General features: G+C 37.7%; 4 protein-coding genes across 5 annotated transcripts; all 4 read left to right on the top strand.

Moving 5' to 3' along the window:
- The first annotated feature begins 93 nt into the window (after window positions 1-93).
- On the top strand, window positions 94-2,892 carry LOC116736029 (troponin I, slow skeletal muscle-like). The gene is made up of 8 exons (XM_032588245.1): window positions 94-227; window positions 871-892; window positions 1,017-1,020; window positions 1,101-1,142; window positions 1,243-1,374; window positions 1,604-1,693; window positions 1,901-2,074; window positions 2,441-2,892. The coding sequence occupies exons 2-8, from the start codon at window positions 882-884 to the stop codon at window positions 2,525-2,527; spliced, it is 540 nt and encodes a 179-aa protein (XP_032444136.1). The 5' UTR covers window positions 94-227; window positions 871-881; the 3' UTR covers window positions 2,528-2,892.
- A 1,119-nt stretch (window positions 2,893-4,011) lies between these two features.
- Window positions 4,012-7,104, top strand: LOC116708885 (troponin I, slow skeletal muscle-like). Of its 2 annotated transcripts, XM_032547015.1 has the most exons (9): window positions 4,012-4,140; window positions 4,235-4,322; window positions 4,788-4,818; window positions 4,930-4,933; window positions 5,017-5,058; window positions 5,416-5,547; window positions 5,642-5,731; window positions 6,387-6,560; window positions 6,642-7,104. In XM_032547015.1, exons 3-9 carry the CDS (start codon window positions 4,808-4,810, stop codon window positions 6,729-6,731), a joined length of 543 nt encoding a protein of 180 aa, XP_032402906.1. In that variant the 5' UTR covers window positions 4,012-4,140; window positions 4,235-4,322; window positions 4,788-4,807; the 3' UTR covers window positions 6,732-7,104. The 2 variants fall into 2 exon arrangements, with proteins under 2 accessions (XP_032402906.1, XP_032402896.1); XM_032547005.1 differs by having other exon boundaries at window positions 4,127-4,322.
- A 544-nt stretch (window positions 7,105-7,648) lies between these two features.
- Window positions 7,649-11,747, top strand: LOC116708878 (troponin I, slow skeletal muscle-like). The gene is made up of 8 exons (XM_032546992.1): window positions 7,649-8,036; window positions 8,291-8,332; window positions 8,432-8,438; window positions 8,758-8,802; window positions 8,898-9,029; window positions 9,857-9,946; window positions 10,579-10,752; window positions 10,981-11,747. The coding sequence occupies exons 2-8, from the start codon at window positions 8,322-8,324 to the stop codon at window positions 11,065-11,067; spliced, it is 546 nt and encodes a 181-aa protein (XP_032402883.1). The 5' UTR covers window positions 7,649-8,036; window positions 8,291-8,321; the 3' UTR covers window positions 11,068-11,747.
- Window positions 11,748-13,060: 1,313 nt separating this feature from the next.
- Window positions 13,061-17,304, top strand: bpgm (2,3-bisphosphoglycerate mutase). The gene is made up of 3 exons (XM_032546978.1): window positions 13,061-13,173; window positions 13,849-14,457; window positions 15,787-17,304. The coding sequence occupies exons 2-3, from the start codon at window positions 13,857-13,859 to the stop codon at window positions 15,960-15,962; spliced, it is 777 nt and encodes a 258-aa protein (XP_032402869.1). The 5' UTR covers window positions 13,061-13,173; window positions 13,849-13,856; the 3' UTR covers window positions 15,963-17,304.
- The last annotated feature ends 5,017 nt before the right edge of the window (window positions 17,305-22,321 follow it).

Genomic DNA, 22,321 nt, shown 5'->3' on the forward strand with positions numbered 1-22,321 from the left:
TCATGTTGAGACTATTGTGCCCTACAGTACAGCCACACACCTGGCATAGGGCGATGGGAGAGAAGTGATATACAGTTTGTCGACTGTCAGGACAGAAGACGCTATTTTAGTTGGCCACTCACAGAAGGCAATAGGAGCTATTAAATTTGAGACTTGAGCTTAGTTCTTGTTATTTAAAGTCAGAGTCATATCATATCAACTTGTTTTCCGCAGAGATTAAATATAAGGTACGTTAATCTCTTTGTTTGTTTAATGATGATGTGGCATAGATGCAATCATTTTCAGATCAATTTCACCTACTGCAGTATGGTTTAAAAAAACAAACCAAAAGTTTGAGTTTAGATTACATTGGCATATTTAGCAGGAAGCTAAAATTTTGTTTACTGTTTATACATTAAAGTGCTGCAAATATACATATTTTTAAACCAAATTTAAATATTTTAGACAGTATTGTGACTTTTTATCCAAGTAATAGCCGAGATTGCAAATTAAAGAAAAAAAAAAAAATCCTAACTTGTGCTATACATTTAGTTTACACAAACTAAATCTGAATGTGATTTTGAGATAGCTGCTCTCCACTTGGACAGAGCCCAGATGGGATTCAAAAAGGAAAATCATTCCAAGTATTCACAGCACTTGAGCATGAAGTGTTACTAATTTAAAGGCTCAGAGTTAGTTAATGACGGAGTTCCAAGGTCTGCATGACAAAACTAATGTCGATAAAATAACTGCAGAAAAACTTCAAAATACATTTTATTTGATCAAATCGACATGCAAATAGACTGATTTTATACTGCGATAACCATCAAGGCAAATGAAGTAACTATCACCTGAACTGATGATAATAATAAAAGTCTAATCTTTCCATAGGAGCAAAAGACATGTCTGAAGCGTAAGTGATAATGCTTTCTAATATCTGTGAAAGAATATTTATTATACAAAAAAATTATAGAAATTGTCCTCACTACCTTTTTCCTTCCTTCCTTTTTTTTCTCACATCATAATGTCCAACACAGACCGGTAAGAAATTAAGATATTTGTTGCAGCTCAAATTAAACCAAAATAAGAATAAAATGACTTTTTTCGTTTTTGTCTTTAAGAGAAAATCAAAGATCTCTGCATCTCGAAGGCTACATCTTAAGGTAGTGTCTCCTTTTATGAAGTGTCTGTATTTTTTTTTTTTATCCAAATGGAAAATTCTTTGATCTATTTTATTTATTTATTTATTTTTTTGCCTGACAGACCAAGCTGCTGAAAACAGCAGCTGTGATGTTGGAGAAGACCAAGGAGGAGAGGATTCAGCAGAAAGAAGTTACTCTCACAGAGAAAGTTCCTCCTCTCCAGCTGTCTGGTTTGTCTGTTCAGGACCTCCAGGTGAGCGCATTGGAGGAAGATTCATTTAGGTGTTTTGCAAACAGTTAAATCACTGTGGCGTAGGTTATATTCGACACTAGCTCTAACTGTAATCATAACATTAGAAATGATCTAAAAAAAGGTTTGTGATAGCCAGTTCCCTGCAGCGTCATGCTAAATGCAATTAATTATACTGAATAATAAACACAGGAACTTTGAGGAAAAGTTGCTGATCTCTGTTTGTTTCCAGACTTTGTGCAAAGAGCTGCACCGCAAGATAGATGTGGCAGATGAAGAACGGTACGACGTCGAAGCTAAGGTGGCCAAAAACATCAAGGAGGTCTGGATTCATTCCTTCATTTCGTCTAGTTTATGTGTCAATAAATTCTGTTTAGTATTTGTTTTTTCACATCAATGATGAATGAATAGATCTGCAAACTTCTTTTACTTGAACTACTGTTTGTCCGATCAACAGAGTCAGTAAAAACATCAGCAGATTGAACTAAACGTGCTCTTTGTACTTGAATTTTTACATTTGAATCCACAGATTGAGGATCTCAATCGGAAGGTCTTTGAGCTGAAGGGTAAGATGAAGCGACCTGCTCTGAAGAGAGTAAAGATCTCTGCTGACGCCATGCTGGGAGCTCTGCTGGGTTCAAAGGTTAAAGAGAGTGTGGACTTTAAAGTCAACCTCAAGACTGTGAAGAAAGAGGAGGAAAAGGTAAATGACCGTATCTTAACAGCTACAGTATCTTCAGTTATGTGAGAGAACTGTTAAGACCCTATCACTGAATCAGTTCATTACTCAGAAATATTCACATGTCAAATTCTAATTATACTTTCAACCTTTGGAAAAGAAAGTAATTTAACTGCACTTAGCAAGAATTCAAATAGTTTTCCCCATTTGTCACAATTGTGGCTAGCAATAATAATGGAGATGTCCTGTTTTATTGCTTGCTTTTTACTCATTTGCAAAAATCATTCTACAATGTTTTACATCCATTATTTTGTCCATACTAATATATGTATAGTGTGTAGTATTTCTCAAAACTGCTGAGACATTTTTTTATGTTCTTTGCCTAATCAGAAGGAGGAAGTGACAGACTGGAGGAAGAACGTGGAAGCCATGTCCGGAATGGAGGGCAGGAAGAAGCTTTTCGATGCCAACCCCTAGATTTGTCTTTGTGGACATTTTGATGATAAATGCAGTTTTACAGGGTAAGAAGTTATAGAAGACCTTGAAGGGATTGTTCTTCCATAGAATTAGCAAACACACGAGACAGGATTCAGCATGCATGACTGTATCTGCAGACTTTACATGCAATATTCAAAGTTACTTAGATTATTCAAGAAAAATAATTGCATCAATCCGTTTTTTTGTTTTTTTTGCATTAGGGTTAATTGAACTGTTTTGTTTTGTGGTTTTTGCTCTTGTAAAACATTTGAACTGCTTGTATGTCCACCCTAAAACAAATGTTTCTTGACCTTAAAATGCCTGAGAATAAGAAAGTTAATAAAATGTTCTGGTGAAAACTTAAAGCTGATGCTGTAGTTCTCTTTTTTATGCCTATTTTATGAGGCTGACAATAACAACGTGGCCACATGAACCAAGAACTTAATGTTCTTGGCTAAAAGAAGAAACAACACTCACCTGCAAATATCTAAATCCTAAACATCACTGCAGCAAAAGACCACAGAGGCAAGAAGAGAAGAGTCTTTCTACATGCAAGGATCTGTGTGTGTGTGTATATATATATATATATATATATATATATGTGTGTGTGTGTGTGTGTATGTACTTATATACATATATGTGTATATATGTGTGTACAAATATACATGTGTGTATATATACAAATATATGATAAATATATATTTATTAAATCACCTTAATAAATAAGGTGATTTATAAGTCACCTTATATTTATGGTACTTATAACAACAATATATGACTTTTTATAAATATAAGGTGACTTATATTTATTGTTAAATTCTTATTCTAAATTCTTAAATGTTCTTAGTTATGTAAACGTGTGTATTCTTTGGTGTGTGTAAAGGGTTGCAGTGTGAATCCAGAGCCAAGCTGAAATCACATTGGCTCAGTTTATAAACCATCAAGCTCCACAGACCACCTGTCCTTGTTCCTCTGCAGGCCAAAATAAAACCGAGTTAACCTTTGGCTTTTGTCTTTCCTCAATGCAGTCTGTGCAAAGTGTCATGAGACTACTGCCATAATATGCAGCTGCAAATATAAACAAACATTGTGACAAAATTTGCTAATGGAAAATGCACGTAATCTATAAATAAATATCTGTTTTACTTTGCACGGCTAGAGAAAGGAAAAAGACATTTTAAGGAAAAAACATGAATCATTTTGAGTCAATTTGAAATATTTGGGAACGAAACACCAGATTTAGTTGATATTAATATCAGACGACTAAATAGACCATCTGGGATAGTCTATGTTACTTCTGGACCTCTTGAACCATGCAGTTTTCCTATAAATAAGAACACTGCCCAAATGAAGGAGGTAACTCTAACTTCTTCCCTTCCGCTCGACTCCCTGACATCTTCATCTAAACTTTTCCAGCTGGCCCCGCTCTGTCACGACTCCGACCTTGACCCTCTCTAAGGACACGCTGCCATTTCCACTAATAGGTGTCGCAGAAATCATGTTTAAACATACCCAAATATCTGAACCCAAGGAGCGGGCTTCATGACGCCCCCTACGCAGCTCAAATATTGTTGTGAACCCCTGCAAATGTCACTGTTGGTGGACGGACAGAGGTAGTAAAACAGAGGCGACTCTATTTTAGTGAGTCATGCTACTTTGGAGGAGACACTATAAATTTGAGACATGTGTTGTTGTTGTTTTTTTCAGAAAGTACAAGGAGCTCCTTGAGGTTGGATCGCTAGGCATTGTGTTGCTTGCTCCTATTGGTACCTGTACTTTCATTGTTTGACTCAGTGTGAGTATACTTCTCTTTATTTCATAGTATCTAACAGCGACTATCACAGTTCTTTACGTCAGAGTAGCATCTTGTTCTCTCAGGCCATTTTAGCGGGCAGCAGAGTTATTGTTTAACATTAGCAGCTGGCTGAACAGAGTCTTCTCACATGCCTGCGGATTATCTGGTCACTGAACTGCTTTGTCACCCGTGGTGAACCTCTCATCAGATATATTAACACTTGCACTGCTTTGACTCTTCAAAGCACATTCGCCTTAAACCTTTCCAAACGTTTTAAAGACTTACAATTCAAAACTATTTAGCTTTAGCGATCAAATACATTTGTAATTTGCAGGAGTTTTTAGACTTGCATTTAGCTTGCAACAATTAATTGATATAAAGCGTGCAGAATGTACTAAAAGGCAGTGAAGCAGCAATGTGTTTAACAACAGATTTATTTTAATGGATTCATTTTCCCCATTCTAGAGCGGTGGTTTAAGTCAGCCATGTCGGACGGGTAAGTGCTATCACCTCTCGTGTGTTTTTCCACTGGTTATTGCACTGAGATATGAGATATAAAATTATAAAATAATAATATGCTTCATTTCTCTTATGAATGTCCCCAAAGACCGGTAAGTATCAGCAATATACATTTTACTTATGTTTTGTGCAAGACAGAAGGTGGAAATAAATATTATTTATGTGTGAATTACAGAAAAAATCTAAGATCTCCTCCTCCAGAAAGCTGGGGTTAAAAGTAAGAGATTTATTTTGTCTGTGTTATTATTATTATTTTTAATGTTTGGCTATTTATTTAGTTGATTTTATCCTCTAAGCTTATTTCATTTTCATTGACGTTAACAACAATGTTGTTAACTTCTCTACAGTGCAGTCTGCACGCTGCAGTGTACAGACTGCAGTATGAGAAATAATAGGTTTATGATTGCCTTGAGACACACTTATTCTTAAAGGCGTACATTGCAAGCAGATTTTTAAAAATGAAAGCTATGCTCTTTTGCATTTGTCATAAGTATTGCGTATACTTACAAGTAAAAAAAAAAAAACTGGGAAAAAAGAGGATAAATGCTGCATTTTTATGGATTTTCACTCTTAGATCAAACTCTTGGCAGTTGCTACTCAAATGCTGGAGGAGGAAAAAAATCAGAAGATGAAGGAGAAAGAAGCCTTGCTAGCAGAGAGACTTCCTCCGCTGAATCTTTCTGGTCTGTCTTTACAGGAACTGCAGGTATTTCTTTTTAATCACCAAAACGTTTACTTTCTGATTAATACCAGTCTCCCTTCAGCAAGTTACTCACAATGTTATTTTCTTTTTATTATAGGATCTGTGCAAAGAATTGCACCGCAAGATTGATATTGTAGACGAGGAGCGCTACGATGTTGACCTGAAAGTTTCCAAAAACGATGTGGAGGTGAGATCATTAAGACAGAACAGCAATGCAAGATGAAGGTCTGTTCACTTGTCCATGTATTTTAAGCATTGAATTAAGCATTAGCCTCCAAAATACCACTAAAATAATTACTTTTAGCCCGATAACACACTAAAGCAAAGCTTGAAATGAAACTTTGTGAAGGCAAAAATCCATGTTCATTAGAGCCCTTAAAGACACACTAGTATTTTTGCACATGCTTTTAAATAATGCCATAAACTATTCCGAAACACAATTTACAGTGGCTAAATAAAATGGCGGCCTTTTTTTTTTCTCCATTTATGCCAACTTGGTTGCAATTTGAGATTTATACCACAAGATGTCTCTACATCCTACATTTTTGAAAGCAGCTGAAAACCACACAAGCATGTTCACAAATCAGACATTACATGATGGAAGCAAAAAAGTAAAAAATTAAAAATAAAGTCAATAACTGAAGTCCATCCCATTAGAACTGCATAGCTCAACTGGAAACATCCTGCAGCCGCACCACGGTGGTATGACGACATCTCACAGATTGATTGTACATTATGTGAATCTTAAATACCACTGAGTAATATACGTATGACAGATGCAAATGACATTATCTTGAGTAATGATGAGGTAGAATGACATAATCATGTGCTCCGTTGGGCAGATTGAAAACATGAAACTGAAGATTACTGAGATGCAGAGCAAGTTCAAGAAGCCTCACCTGCGGAGAGTGAAGATCTCAGCTGAAGCGATGCTGAGCGTTCTGCTGGGCTCCAAACACAAGGAGTCGTTTGACTTCAAGGCAAACCTCAAAACTGTCAAGAAGGAAGAAGAAAAGGTGAATCTGGTTTTTATCCACCTGAATATTGTTTTCTGTCTTTTTAAATGTTTTTGTCCCATTTGTTTTGTTCTCTATCAGAAAGAGGAGGTTACTGACTGGCGTAAGAATGTGGAGGCCATGTCTGGGATGGAGGGCAGGAAGAAGCTCTTTGACGCTTCTGGCAACTGAAGACAAAAACACTAGCTTTTCTGTTTTACAATATTTCCAAATTCTGTAATAGGCGCTATTATGACGTAATATTGTCCCCACATTGTATTGCTGAATGCAAAGAGACACTTCAGGAAGACTCAAGGTTTAGGGAAACTATTGCCGCATCAACAATGCAGCAGAATTGTGCTCTTTGTTCCAGCAGATGGCAGCAGAGCTCTTTAACTTTTAAGCACCTCAAGAAACTTTGGACGTTCAGAAAAGTTTGGTGATTTTAAACAATATTGTTTGCTATTTAGAAACAGTCCTCAGTTGTAACAAACTGATTTGATGTGGTACAGCCATAGAAGTAGCATTGGCCAATAAAAATGCTTTTAAAATTCAAAAAATGATATTACTGTTAGTTTCTGTCTATTTCTATCCTCCACAAAAAAAGGGGGATTATGTGTTATTTTCTATTTATATTTAGAAATCCTCCTTGAAAGCATACTTAATAAGTTTATTTTGACCTATCATGATAAAAAAAAGTAAATAAATAGATAAATTATACGCTTTGTCACTTCTGGGCTATTAATTTAAAAATGATTTGGTGTTTGAAAATTATTTTAATCTAACCATACATATCACACAACTTAAGTTTGCCTTACAGATGCATAAAAATAAATTAAAATACAACTAAAAATCCCATTATTCAGTTGGGAAAAGTGACACTTGCTAAATAGATTAATAATAAGATTGATATATAATGTCATGTTCATTATAAGTATTATGGCCTTCTTCGTTCCCTCAACTTTCCCTTTTATCTGCAAGTTTTCTGCTCTTATATACTTCCTAAACTTTTCCATAAGGTAAGCCATAATAAAGCCATAAATAAAAAATAAATAAACGCGTTGAATAAAATTTAAAAAACAAATATATAGAAAATATTTCTCCTGTATAGGGAACACAGATTCCAAAATGGAAAAAATTGGGGAAATTCTTTAAATAAAAAAAAGAAACCTTTAATTTCTAGATAATTCATAAACCCCAGGAAGTTAAAGAGGATGTACTTTGATTTTCTTTTTTTTGCGTGCCTGTAAACTGAACCATCAGATGTGACCTGCTCCTCTTGAGACAAACTGAGAAAGCATCACAGGTGAACCCTCCTCAGAACCTCTAAGAACTTCACACCTCATACATGTGAAGTACGAGAGATGGAGTCTAAGAATGGAGAATCTATTTCAGTGAGCCACTCACATGAGCCCTGAAATCTATATATCTGCCCTCTTTCATCCCCTTGAGTCACACACCAGGGGACTCTTGAGCATTGAAACCTCACTTTTAAAGGTAAGAAAATCTTTTCATTAAAGAAAATATTGTTTTGTGTATCGGACAAAAGACACATTTTAAAGTAGTTGTAGCAGAAATAGTCTCTATTTCTACCCTGAAAAGTTTGAAGATTAAAGTTTATGTTTTCTTATTTTTCATTATTTGCATTTTAGTTGCAGTTTTAAGCGATCTTCATTTCTAATTTCCAGTGTTTATAGTCGATATGGAGAAAATTACCAATGCTTTTTACCCCATCTGTCTGACATTCACAGACCTAACAAGGAGGAACTAGGAACTTCTATCATGTCTGGAAAGTAAGTTCAACCCCAGAAATCCTATTCTTCACCACTAATTGACAACAATTAATCCATTTTTCTTCTTTGCACTATGGACACAAATTTTCCCCTCAACAGCCCTTCGGTGAGTTTAAATGGTTTCTATGGGTTCATGTTGATTTTCTTTTTTTTTTTTTACAGACATGTCAGCAACTAAAACCAATGTATCCTAACAACTTGGGCCTTTAATTCCACAAATACATTGTGAGAATTAAGAAAGTACATGTACCCAAATAGATGCCAATCTACTGCATTTGGCTATAAGAAAACTGTTTGTTTTATGTTTAGCTTTTGTGCTTTAAAGCTGCGTCTACCGTCACTGCACAGAGATTTTTAGAAGCACACAAAAAGTGATGCACACCTCAAAAAATGTAAACTTAATCTTTTTTTTAATTCTGTCACAGAAACCTAAGCCAAAAATCTCTGCATCCCGCAGATTGTTCTTAAAGGTATGCCCTATATAAATAATGTCCAACTTTGCTAAAGTGTATCCACAACCATTAAGCAGAGAAAACTATGTGTGTGTGTGTTTTTTTTTTTCCAGACCAAACTGTTAAAGAAGGCAATGACTATGCTGGAGAATGAAAAGCAAGCCAGAATAGCTGATAAACAGAGGATCCTTGACGAAAGACACCCAACCCTCCAACTGTCAGGCCTTTCGATGCAGGACCTACAGGTACACTTATCACCTTTAATTTAGTATATGATGATTTTTAAGGTTGAAGATGTAAAGAAAAATTGCATGCATTCCAGCTTGCCAATTTTTTTAATAGATCAGTTGCTCCAAATCAATTGTTGTCTTATATATTTAATACCTGGTCATCAAACCTCAAGGCAATTAGTTATGGGTTTTTATTTATATAGATGATTAAAATGGGCTCTTCTCCAAATCATTGAAAAATGTTCATTTAAAAACTCCCAGGAGAGAAGAATATTTATTAAAAAAAAATAAAATAAAATCCTTAAACCTAAGTTTACTTGATACATCTTCCCAAATATGTCATAAACATCCTTAAAATAGATCCAGTTCATCATATAATAGAAGTCAGAACATAAATTGTTTTCATCATTCTTTAACCTTTTTACATATTGTCCCTTTGCAACTGCATTTTATAATACATTTCATTAGTATGCAATGCGACAGGTCGGAAAATAAAAATAGTGTATAATGGCGAAGTAAAAAAAATATCTGACATAGATTCACAGCTGGCCTTACGTCTGGACTTTGACTGGGCCAGTCTGACATATAAAGATGTTTTGATCTGAGTCATTTTATTGTAGCTCTAGTTGTCAACTAATGGTCATCGTCCTGATGGTCGAGTAAACCTCGGCCACAAATTCAAATCTTTTGCAGCTGCTAAGAGGTTTTGCTCCAGAAAGTTGCTCACATCAACTCTCTTTAGCTTCCACATCTTTAATCTCTATTTTGTTGTTAGTTAACTTATATTCTCTAAGCCTAAAGTCCTTTAATGAGTCTGTTAAACAAAATGTTTCTGTCCACAGAATATTTGCAAAGAGATCCACCAAAAAATTGACAAGGTCGATGAAGAGCGCTACGACATTGCTAGCAAAGTGGCAATAAATGAGAAAGAGGTGAGTGATTCCAGTAAGTACAGCAACATCCACATTTATTGGGCGTTCTGGTAAAGACGTGCAAAATGCTTTGAAATATTTTCATCTTCTATTGAAGAAGCAAAAGATCTAACATATTATTATTTATTCGTTTTGTGAAAAAGAAAAAAAAAGGAAAATAATTGTTGTTAATTAATAAAACTATCCCTGCCACATTTACTCACATTCTAAATAATTATTGTAAAATAAATGCAACTGAAGCATTTTCTTAATTTGGATAATGCATTTTTGATTTTATCAGATAATCTGAATTTTTACACAATAATCCATTTCCTGGGACATGAAATGTAATGTGACAAAGAGGCCCACTATCTTGTTCATGAACTTGTTCATTAACTTTCAGAAATTAGAAAATAGCAACAAGAAAAAGAAAGAAAATCTCCAACACTGGCCATTACGGAACCACAACAAACAGGGACATCACGGTGTCACCAAGGCTCCACAGCAAATTCATTTTGAACACGTTTCCTAGAGACGACTTTCCTTCTCCAAAAGCATACATCTATAAGAGACACATGCGATCGACGTACGGTGGAAATGTGAAACCTTGTGTTTAATTGTAAAGAGGGGTTTGTGGTTTGTTTTCCACAAAGATACAGAACTTGTCTCAAAAGGTCTTTGAGCTGAAGGGCAAGATGAAGAGACCGAACCTGAGGAAGGTGAGGGTGTCTGCAGGAGCCATGCTGGGAGCCTTGCTGGGGGCGAAGGTAAAAGAGTCAGTGGACTTCAAGGCCAACCTAAAGACCGTGAAGAAAGAGGAGGAAAAGGTAAGAGCGCAGGATGTACACTTGTATGCTAGGTCAAATGTTCATTTAAGCCACTCAGAGTAAAAACACAAATGCATGCAGAATATAATACTAATCATGGAGGAATAAAAAATGTTATGTAACGCTGCAACATTAAGCAAGCGATCATCCACATCTCACTGACATTAAAATCATCTCAAGTGTTTAATCAGGATAAACTGATTCAAATTTTCTGCTTTGATGACACAGAAAGAAGAAGTCACTGACTGGCGTAAGAACGTGGACGCCATGTCTGGGATGGAGGGAAGAAAGAAGCTGTTTGATGCTGCCCAGTAGGTTTGTGATCAATGTCACTTTGATCACTGCCGTAAATTAAGAAAAGTATAAATGCTGACACTGCTTGGGTTTGCAAGTGACAAAGGTGACAATGAAAACTTTGGGATCATTTTTGTTGGATACACATGATTGTATCATCTGTCTCTGCTCCACTTAAGTAATATTACCTCACTATTTCACCCCACCTCTTCTTTGTCTTCTTTGTCGTCATTGACTTCAAGAAGAAAAATCTATACATTTAAAACAGTCTTAAGATCGTCCTAAAAATCTTATTCTCCTTTAATTTTGGGGGGGGGACTGAAAGGACAGTGCATATTTATTTTTTATAACAGTTCAGGCTGTGACTAGCCGATCATGTTTCAACACTGAGGTGCTTACCCTTGAAATTATATGGAAAATGATTGTGCATTTTTGGAGATAAACCAATCTTATGATCTCTGTCTAAAAGTACATGTGAAACATATTCAGAATGCTATTGTTTTTATTGAGGACACTTACAAAATATCAGTATATCCTCAAAAATACTTGTAGTACCTTCACTGTATTTTCAAGGAGTCTTACATAAAATGCTTTAATTCACACATTAGAACTGTTTTATAACAATATGTCCAACATTGTTGTAGGAAAACCAGTTTTTTGCTCTCTACAAAAACCTTAATAAATCACATCCTTATTTCTGTCTTTGTCTGCTTCGTTACACAGTTATTTGTAGAAGTTTTCTTGAAGCCTGTAATAAATGGCATTTATGAGACTATCACATACACACAGTACTTTACATACATGCTGCATCCACTAATAGACTAGACTTAAAAGGTCTCATTTCTCATTGCTGTCAGTGATTTTGCATTTTTAGGGGAAATATGGATGTCTTCCAATGACGTGACTAATAAACACTGCAAGACAAACTGCTGTAGGCTAAAAGGTAAGTTGGCAAGTGACATGTAGGCTGGTGTCTTGTTAGCAACTTTTAGTTCAGGACAAAATTCGAAAGGCTATTCCAAGATCTTTTAAAGAGCCTCTGACGTGTGGCAAGCATCTGTTGCTCTCAATTAAATTCAAAAATATTTTATTGATCCCAAAGGAAAATTAAATGTTAATGTTAATATGTTAATGTAAATATTTACTTAGCCAATACAATGTAAAACTACGTTTTGCTGTGACTGCAGCTGCAAATCTTTAACGGTTTGACAGCTTTGGAATTAAATATTTACTTGAAGCCGTTTTATTACAACTTTGATCAACTCCCTTGTCCCTGCTGAAGAACAACCTCCCTACAGATGGTGCCTATCCCCAGCGGTAATCAAGGAGGAGGCATGGTACACCACACAGGATGCCAGTTCATCACAGACATCACAAAATTGATAAATATCAATTCATATATTTTTTCAGTACATGTTGAAAGATTGATTTAACAGTTAAAGAAAAAGAGTTCAGAAATTGGAAACATTTTAGATTTCTGCAACTTCTGAACTAATGTTTATGCGAATCTGAGCACAATTTCTCAGCCTTTTCTGCATGTCACTGTTTTATGCATTAATAAGTTTGGCTATTTTATTTCAAAGGTTATATAAATGTTTGTTCATGTGTTTATATTAAATTAAAAGCCCGATTTCTCCTCCCCCAGCTAAATTTTTCTGAAGTCGGGGTCTGTGTGTTGAATATGTTGGCTTTTCTTCCTTGTAAGTTAAGGAGGGTCTCGCCCAGGGCGCCATTATCGCTAGAACTGCCCATGTCCGCTACTAGTACTGACATGACTATTAATGTACTGTACTTCTACTTCTACGGGCAATATTGTAAATATCTTTACAGAAACGCATTACCCCTCTAACTCATGGAAACACAAACAAATATGTTCACAGTGCGGTAGCTGCGACCTCCTCTTCCTCTTGCTCTCTGTTCTCCTTCCCCTACCGCGAGCTTGCCTGAACCGTTGCTCCCCCTCCTAATATGGGCAATAACAGACACCGGAGGGAACGCCCACAAAGGATTATACAGCTCTCCGATTGGACGACCGCCACATTACTCACCAACGCACCGAGCGGACGTTGCTGCGGCCTGGCGATTCCTGGCCGAACAATTTCTGTCGGGGTTTTTAACTCCACCGGGGTAAGGCGACGCATTTTGCTTAACACAATTCGGCTGTTTCTGGTAAAGATGAGAAATTACATGCATACACCGGCCTTGTTGCTTTCCTGAAGGGCTGTGCAGCATTAACTGTGCCGGTGTTCTGTTTATCTGTGCTACTGACAGAACACCGGGTCACCCATCCTCTTAGCTGCACCATTCATCAGTAATGCTCATGTTATAGACGAGACCGATATTGTTGTTTTGATTCTCTTTTTCAATAAGGATAATTGATGAGCCGATGTCGACCCCTTCGGCAGGTCTCTATTTTATCTAGCATCGACTCTTAAGAAGTTCTCACTACTTTTGAATTGAGATCACCGACCTATGATGTATTTTTATTTTTTTTTAAAACCTTTCTTTCACCAGATAAAAACCCATTGAGATCTCAAGACCTCTTTCTCAAGGGTGACCTGGCCGAGAAGGGGAGCAAATGCATAGAAATACACATTAGAAATATATAAAATACGAACAATCAAAAAATAAAGTGCAGTAGTTGTAACAATAATAATATTAATAATAAAACAATGGCTACTTAAAATTGGAAACACAGGCACTGTTGACAGGATATCCCTTGTCTGTTTCTAAAAAATTGCCAGCCGCACCCAGCTTTGTTTTGTTTCCATTAAGTAATATGCATGACTCCTCTGCTTCTAGTTCTTCGGATGTCTAAGTACAGACTGGTTCTGCTGAGGCATGGCGAAGGGGCCTGGAACAAGGAGAACCGCTTCTGCAGCTGGGTCGACCAGAAGCTGAGCGAGGAAGGGGTGAAGGAAGCCCGGGACTGCGGCAGGCTCCTCAAGGAGCAGGGATACAAGTTCGACTTGGTGTTCACCTCACTACTCAGCCGCTCCATCCACACGGCATGGCTGGTGTTGGAGGCCATGGGCCAGGAGTGGGTCCCCGTCGTTAAGTCGTGGCGGCTTAATGAACGCCACTATGGAGCCCTGATCGGACTCAACCGGGCAGAAATGGCCCTGCAGCACGGAGAGCAGAAGGTGAAGCTGTGGAGAAGGAGCTATGACATCACTCCGCCTCTGATTGATGAGTCCCACCCCTATTATATGGAAATCTACAACGACCGCAGATACGCCACCTGCGACGTGCCGAAGGAGAACCTCCCCCGAGCGGAGAGCCTGAAGGAGGTTCTGGACAGGCTGCTGCCGTACTGGAACAGCACTGTGGTCCCAGAGATCCTGAAAGGCAAGACTATCCTCATTTCTGGTCACGGAAACAGCTGCAGGGCCATCCTCAAACACGTGGAAGGTATGCAGTATGCCACTGTGTTGAGCTTTTCTTTCTTTTTCTTTTTATAGATATAGTGAAATCATCTTTAAATATCCCTGTTGCTCATCAGAGTCACTGAACAAGGAAGTACATAAAATATTTCAGGTCCAAAAATGGAAGCTTGAACTTGTGCGAAAAGGTCAGCAAGTTTATGTTACATTTAAGTGTAATATGAAATCCATGCTGACCTTTTACTACACTTGTAAAGGTTTGAGGGTTTGAGGGGGCCATGTCTCATTCATCAGCTTCAATATTCGTAATCATCATGAATTTTTACAGGACCTTAACATTCCAAAAATATTTAGCATCATTAGTAAGCAGGAATATTCATTGAACGCATGCCAGTGGATATGAGGAGATTCTACGTATTGTGCAAAATGTACTTTTTTTTCGTCATGTTTTCCCATGCAGCCTCTAACTGGTTATCTTCCAGGATTGTCCTGGGGTAGCTTCTTCACCCTGGCTGAAGTATTCCCACAGCATAACACTGCCACTACCATGTGTCACGCTAGAGATCGGGTGTTCAGGGAGATGTGCATTGTTAGATTGCACTCAGCACAAACCAAAACGTTCAAGTTTGAGCTCATCTGATCGTTTGCATTTCAGTTCAGGTGCAGGCTTTGTTTTGGTCTGTGCCGTAACGTCCATGAAAAGGTTTCTGGTTGAAATGTGACAAAATGTCAGAGGAAGTAAAAAGGCGTGTAATTATTTTCTCAAGCCACAGGAGACACTTCCACCTCCCACTTATGAAAATATGAAACTTCCACAACCTGTTATTGCTACCACATTTATTTCAGTTCATACTGTAAGTGATGAGTCTCTTGATCTGGTTTGCCACGTAAGGTTTTGCTTTAAACCACCGTCTCCATGGGAACAGGGGACTTTTCAACCTACATAAGAGTTCACCTGCCCACTGCAGTCATGCTTTCAGTCACTGAGTGTGTAGGGGGAGGGACAAAAAGATATTATTACATAAAACTATTCAATTTGACTCAATTTAGCTTGTTTTTTTTTAATGCTGATGCTAAACAAAAAGATCATCTCACACAGTTTTGATTTATATACAAGAATATAAAGCAAGTCCAATACAGTCGGTAAGCTATATGATTCCTATAGGATAAGCTTTATCAAAATGGAAAGTACAAATTTAAATTTTTACTTTCAATTGTCGATTTACTAAAATGGTCGTTAGTTTGCGTGCAACGTACCTTTGACTATAGTTGACGAAGAAACATTGTGATAGATTAACTGTGAACTGACAACAATTTACTACGTGAACCATTTCAATTAATTGACTTCTTTCAACAGGTGTTTCGGACGACGATATCGCCAACGTGACTTTACCCACCGGGGTACCTGTGCAGCTAGAGCTGGACGAGAACCTCAAACCGGTGAAACCTCGCCAGCTGCTGGGAGACCAGGCCAAGATTCAGGCCGCCATTAAAAAGGTGGAGGACCAGGGCAAGGCTAAACAAGCGACTTGACCACGTGCGCACACACCGCCTTTACTGCCTGCTGCCTGGATTATTACATCCGGCGAATAGCCACAATCTTAAACAGACTTGAATTATTCTGTATAGCAATATTAGCCAATAATAAGAACAACAACAACTCGTTGCAGTTGTGAGGTTCCTAGATCTCAATGTTACACTTGCAACAACGTGGGATTGTTGGCTTAAACAGGATGCACTGGAAATGTGGGAGATCAGGAAAACAATGTGTACTCTAAATGTTTTAGCAAGCTGCTGGACTGTGTGCTGTGTGTAAATGTTGAGGGGGAAACTCTGCTCCTTGTCTTAGCTGCCTATTTGTTGACCTTAATTTATTTACTTATTTTTTTCTACAGAAAGTAATGAAGCAAAAATAAAATCTGTGAAAGCTCATATTAGTCTTTTAAGTACATATCGCTGTTACATTAGGACTCGTTTCCTTTTTTTTAAAAACCTGTGTTTTTGGTATTTAACCTGCTTTTTGTTACTGAGCTTCAGATAGTCTGCTTATTTATGAAATGACGCTTAATATATTGTTAAAATATGCCATTGCAATCCCACATTTGTATGAAATAATCATACATTTGAATTTCACAGTGGTTTATACAGTGTGTTTACCTCTTGTACAGAACAAAGATGTGGATCGCACTCCTGCGGCTCATTGGTATGAACTGGTTGTGATCTGCACTTTTAGTAAGAAGGCTTTCAAATTTAACTTACCTTGCTGAATGTGCCAATTGCGAAAAGTAAGTCTTATTTTGTGTAAATATACGAATTGGTTAATGTAAGCATCGTTAATGGTTTTTTTTAAAAATAGTTTTCAAGTCAAAAATGTGAGTAACGTACAAAGAGTGTATACTCATTGTCATAAAGTAGAACTCTGTTTATTTTATGCTGTCTCACATCTCTTGTTTGTGGGTGTAATTTGTGCAATACCTGTATTTTCATGTTGAGTTTCACCGTCACTGTTACTTTGTGCCCTGAATTGCTTTGCCACAACAGGAAAAAGACAAGTCATGGATTTGCAAATACTTGGGTGTCGGCAGCACTGATGTTTGTAGTTTCAGATCATTTTAATCCTACAGATGTTACTGGATGAGAGGTTATCATGTAATAATATAAAAGTTCTCATTTTCATTAATGTATATTTGTGTGGTTTTTTTTAAATTTATGTTTTTTGCTAAGCTTTGTCACATCAGGAGTATATTTAATTTATGGTGAGGCAAATGATACTGGAAACAGATCAGAAAACAGTTGGATTGTTTGGGTCGTTCATACGTTGGATTCCGGTCGCTTACAGAAGCCTGGAGGCAATAAACGGCAGTGGGATACAACACATGGACCCAGACCAGTGCAATCATTTCTGTGTTAACAAACCTTTTTTTTCCCCGAGGCACAAAGGAAGTCTTCACAGGCTGGTTCAATGTACTGTATGTCCGTCAACTTTAAAAAAAATAAAATAAAAAATTCAATCAATAGTAAAATGAGTGAATGGATAGTTTAGTGTCTCAGAAAACTCCATCTTTATGGACGCAAAGTGATGCAACAGGTTTGATGTTTGGAACAACGAATGTGACGAGTTATTATGCGAAGAGTAACCTTTTACATCTGGACAAGTCAGTCGCATTACTGAATGCAAACTTGAATTTTATGGGATTTTATGTAACAGAGAAACACAAAGTAGTGAATAATTATTAATTGGACAGACTGGGCCTTTGCACAACATAAATATTCTTCGATCTAAGCCATTTGACTGCAGCTCTGGCTCTGGAAAGTGAGCCTGTGCTCCTGTCTCAAGTCTCTGCACCCTCAAACAACTTTCTTTGTGGATTGCACCTTATTTAGCTACATCTATCCTCTCCTCAGCTTTTATAGCATGTGTTTGAGGTGATGAGCAGCATCCAGCATTTTGCTTCCACGTCAAAACATTCCAATTGTGGATCAAATCGTTTTCTTTTACCTGTCTCTGTATCCTCTTTACGCTCTCTTCTTGCCACTCCATCCATTGTCGACGTCCGGGTTACACCCTGCACAGACTCCCAGTCTGTCACTGGACAGCCGCTCTCCCACAAAGTCCAGATCTGTCCTCAGATTCCCAGGTAAACAGACTCAATGATTAGGTAACTTCTGAAAGCAATGGAATGCACTGGCTTGTATTTTGTGGCATCACTCCAAATGGCCAAATTACAAATGTCAGCTAGAGTTTAAAGATTTTTAAAGAAATCATACTTTTCTCTTCACTTCAACTATACACAACTAAAATTAATACAGTTAAGTTTTTTGCTTAAATCTTGACAAAAAAAACATCCAGGAGACATTAATGTTTAATGAATTCATGACAAATGCATCCACAAAACCTCAGATTTAAGCTTGTACAAATAACACCTGCCATATTCCATACATAAACTACTGCAGCTTCAGCAGGCGGAGCTCACCACCTTATGTCCTGCTTATAAACCCTCCAGCTGGTCTTCATCTGCTGATTTCCAGCAGGACCAATCGCTTCGTCTGCACCCTGGTAAGTTTGATTGTTACATTTGGTGCACTAGTGTGTGTTCTGTGTGAATAGTAGCTTTTGCATTTACTATAGTTAAAAAAATATATAATGTTTTCAGTCCAAAAAGGTTTTCAGCTTCTGTGCCTGTTTCTGAGGACAGAGGTCAGAACCTGACTGGTAAACATTACGAATGACAGACGACCTTAAAGAGGATCAGTTATTTAGATAAACTGTTGCATCTAATGAGCTTAAGAAACTTTTTGTCCATCTCATTTATTTTGAAATATACAACTTAGCCATTTCTAAATATCCCACATAAGGAATGTTTTTACATGAACTAAGCAGAGCTAATTCTCGTGTTAGATAATGATGTGGAAACATATCGACGACATCGACAGGAAGAGATGAGATGAGTGAGGAATATTTGTATTGTTTGTGTCAAAAAAGCATTGCATTGAAGCATAAATTATCTTACCATGTTTAGCAGAAGCCTATTAAAAAATGTTACTGGATTATTTTCACTTTGAGAATTCAAAAACATGAAAAGTTGACTTGGGGGGGGGAAAAATAAGTGTGATATATAATTTATAAGGAATAATTCTAACAGCATTAAATGTAACATGTGAAACCTTGAACATGAAAAACCCAAAGTAGTGGCAACATAATTTTTCATTTGCAAAAGCTGCAAAAGTCAACATTTCGTCCCTTCCTCCTCCAGATCTGACTTGTTAGCACGGGTATCTGCTCTGTCCAAAACGGGAGTCAGGACCATCATTTTGTTTTTAAAATCTGTTTCTCATACACTGAGCAGACGTGTGGCTGTGGACACTCAGAGGTGGACATGCCAAGTCTGGTCTGACTTCTATTCCATAGATGGTCTCAATTGGGACTGAAAATGTGTTTGGGCCTCCGGAGCCGACTCTCTCGCTCCTGGTGATCGCTGAAGTCGGATTGTGTGGAAATGTAAACGGCTCTGCGTGTACATAACGGTCGGCGGCTGTTTAGTGAGCCTCGCAAAAGTAGTAAAAGCACACTTTTTGAACTTTCTCACAATGTCAATGTGTGTCATTGGGATGCTGTGTAATAGATCAATACAAAGTAGTGTTTGACAGTGAAGTGGATGGAAACGGATACGTAGTTGTCACAACACTTTGTAATACAAATCAACGCTGTCCGACTGAAACGTTGCATCTCCGAAAATGTAATTTATAAGGAAATGAGAAACACACCTCACTCCTGAATGTAAATTCATAACATTAGGTCAAAGCTACATGTTCTATGATACTTTCCACTGTAAATGCATTCATACAACCACTAACAGAAGCTGAGTAAGATTTTTTTTAGTAAAAAGAAAACCCAAAAATTGAGATTTTAAGGTTTTTGCCCAACAGCAGCAACATCTGAATAGTGTGGCATGTATTTGTAACACGTTCTAGTCTAACCAGGTGAGCTCAGAAATCATGCCATGTCTACACAGAGTTCACCTTTGAGTAACTTATAAACAGGTAGACATCAGCAGTCCTTCAGTGCTTCAACTGAAATTAGAAAAACGTGGCACAACTCCAAACCTACAAAAACCTTGTAGTCTATCTTGATTAACAGATATTAAATAGTCAAGATGAGAGCCATTTGTATATATATATATATATATATATATATATATATATATATATACGATATATACATAACCATGTCAGAGCATGAAGAGGCAGGTGAAGGATCCTCCCTTTGTACCCACAGCGCCCCTACTGGCAGTTAATTTGATGCAACAGGTGTGCTCAGTCATTGACAGCAGGTTTCATTCATCCTGCTACATTTACTATGAACACAAATGAACCGGGTGACACTGAATGGATTGAAGGGCCGGTTTCTCTTAGGACCGGACCCTCTACATGGGAGAGGAAGTGGATTTAGACACTAGCAAACCACGGGAGGTGGTTCGTACTTCACAAGTGGATTCTAGCTAAATCAAATACAGCTAGAATCTGTGCTTTAAATTCCCATTAATATTAAACCAGCTGTTATCAGCCGCTGTGGTCCGTCTATGCACAACATGAAGCCAAACAGCGGCGTTTTGGGGAAACCGATTCCTGGTAAGAACAGGGACAAGTTATTTTCAGGTTGCCACTTTTCACAGCAGCAGGTATTTCCTAAAGTAAACGCCGCTCACGTTCTGTGGCTTTGTGTACCACTAGGATGGGGACTCTACAGCTGACTGTGCCTGTGTGCTTCCATAAAAGGAGGCTAAGCACGCAGCCACCGCATGCCGTTTATTTCCACTCGACCCACTGTTGTGGAGTGAATCACAGCTAACTATAAAATTTTGGTCTTCCCATTTTAAAAAAAATCTACTTTGCATAGTTGTGTCATGAGAAAAGAGATAAACTGTCCCCCCTCGCAAAAAAAAAACAAACAAAAAAAACTGTTGAGAAATACTCCTGTAATTTTAAACATTAAGACAAAAATGCACTGGAGTGTGCAAACAGGAAGAGTCTGAGCGTCTTCTCATGCTCACCGAAGGGCAAGATATCCTTCTTTTTTCTAACTGTACCTGCGCTGCGAAACGAGGCAACAACCTGTACACAAACAATCAGAGACACCGCATAAAAGGTCATCGCTGCAGCAGGCCGCGGCTCATGTACTGTGAGGAATTTCCTACCCTGGTCGGGGACTTTTTCATGCGTGACCATGTTTGGTCAAGTGGAGTAAGGAGCTGCAGCTTCTTGATTGATTGCAAACGCCTCTCTGGCAAGTGTTTATCTACTATATTCATGTTAAAGTGCTTTCCCCATCTATTACTGAGAACCTCATCTGGTAGGGGAGTAGGGTCAGCTGATTAACCACGTACTGAATGTCCCCATGTTTACATCTATAACATATCTGATTAATTACGAGGAGAGTATTAAAACCCTTATCCCTAGAAAATACAAAAACGGCAAGGGGGCGTTCCACTGCATGTTAAGGGGTTAAGAAACCCTTGTATGTTGTAGATTATTATTATTATTTTTTAAATTAGACCATCTTGTGCAATTTAACTGGAAACAAACGTCCTGACATGTCAGTATTTGACCCATCTACCTTGTAAAGCTGAAAGATAGACCCTCTCAATCAGAAACCTTAAGGTCTTCAGTCAAAACTGAAGGTTAAAGTATAAAACTCTTACAGCTTCACCAACGTCTTCCATGAGATCTTTCTGATGCGTTACAACCTCTCAGTTAACGTTGGCTTCAGCTAGTGTAGTGTTAGATTTACTGGCACACAGTTGAGGTTGAAGTCTGAATTAAACTCAGCGTTGTGGCAGTGACTAATAAGTGGAAAAGTCAGAAGTACGAGTGAAGCCATAAAAACTGGAATGCTGTTGTAAACTAACTTGTTAATGAGGTGCCACAGGCAACAACTACATGATTGTGACTACAGCAGTAGACGTCAACAGTCCTTCAGTCCTTCACCTGAAATTAGAAAAAAGTGGCGCAACTCCAAACCTACAAAAACCTTGTAGTCTATCTTGATTAACAGGACCAACACAGAGCAATAAAAGAAAAGCAGTCAAGAGTTTTATCATTGGTTTTGCTCTTGATCTTGTCCTTTTTAGTGTTACGATTAAATGCTGAAGGATTCTCTGGCTGGCTTGACAGAACCAACGGGCCTGAACACACCGTCCTCTCTCTGCCTCAACGCTTTGCAGTAATTATTCACAGCTCACGGTTCTCTATGTTTTTCAGGATTTGCTGTGAAAAGCTATCAAAGCTGTTGGACGTTGATGCTTTCCTTGTTAAATCTGGTGATTGTAACTTTCACTGCATTCTTTGAAACGCCACCGAACGGCAACAGTCCTTTGTGATGAATGCCGCTTTCT

The sequence above is a fragment of the Xiphophorus hellerii genome, chromosome 2 (genome assembly GCF_003331165.1).
Source record: "Xiphophorus hellerii strain 12219 chromosome 2, Xiphophorus_hellerii-4.1, whole genome shotgun sequence".
NCBI classification, from domain to species: domain Eukaryota; kingdom Metazoa; phylum Chordata; class Actinopteri; order Cyprinodontiformes; family Poeciliidae; genus Xiphophorus; species Xiphophorus hellerii.

Bases quoted from the DNA above. Each gene is read 5' to 3' on its own strand.
- LOC116736029 (XM_032588245.1), top strand. The intron at 1,375-1,603 runs GTGAGCGCATTG...GTTTGTTTCCAG, and splicing joins TGTCTGTTCAGGACCTCCAG to ACTTTGTGCAAAGAGCTGCA. The intron at 2,075-2,440 runs GTAAATGACCGT...TTGCCTAATCAG, and splicing joins TGAAGAAAGAGGAGGAAAAG to AAGGAGGAAGTGACAGACTG.
- bpgm (XM_032546978.1), top strand. From the start codon at position 13,857: ATGTCTAAGTACAGACTGGTTCTGCTGAGGCATGGCGAAGGGGCCTGG. The intron at 14,458-15,786 runs GTATGCAGTATG...TTCTTTCAACAG, and splicing joins CATCCTCAAACACGTGGAAG to GTGTTTCGGACGACGATATC.
- LOC116708878 (XM_032546992.1), top strand. The intron at 8,803-8,897 runs GTATGCCCTATA...TTTTTTTTCCAG, and splicing joins CCCGCAGATTGTTCTTAAAG to ACCAAACTGTTAAAGAAGGC. The intron at 10,753-10,980 runs GTAAGAGCGCAG...TTGATGACACAG, and splicing joins TGAAGAAAGAGGAGGAAAAG to AAAGAAGAAGTCACTGACTG.
- LOC116708885 (XM_032547015.1), top strand. The intron at 5,548-5,641 runs GTATTTCTTTTT...TTTTTATTATAG, and splicing joins TGTCTTTACAGGAACTGCAG to GATCTGTGCAAAGAATTGCA. The intron at 6,561-6,641 runs GTGAATCTGGTT...GTTCTCTATCAG, and splicing joins TCAAGAAGGAAGAAGAAAAG to AAAGAGGAGGTTACTGACTG.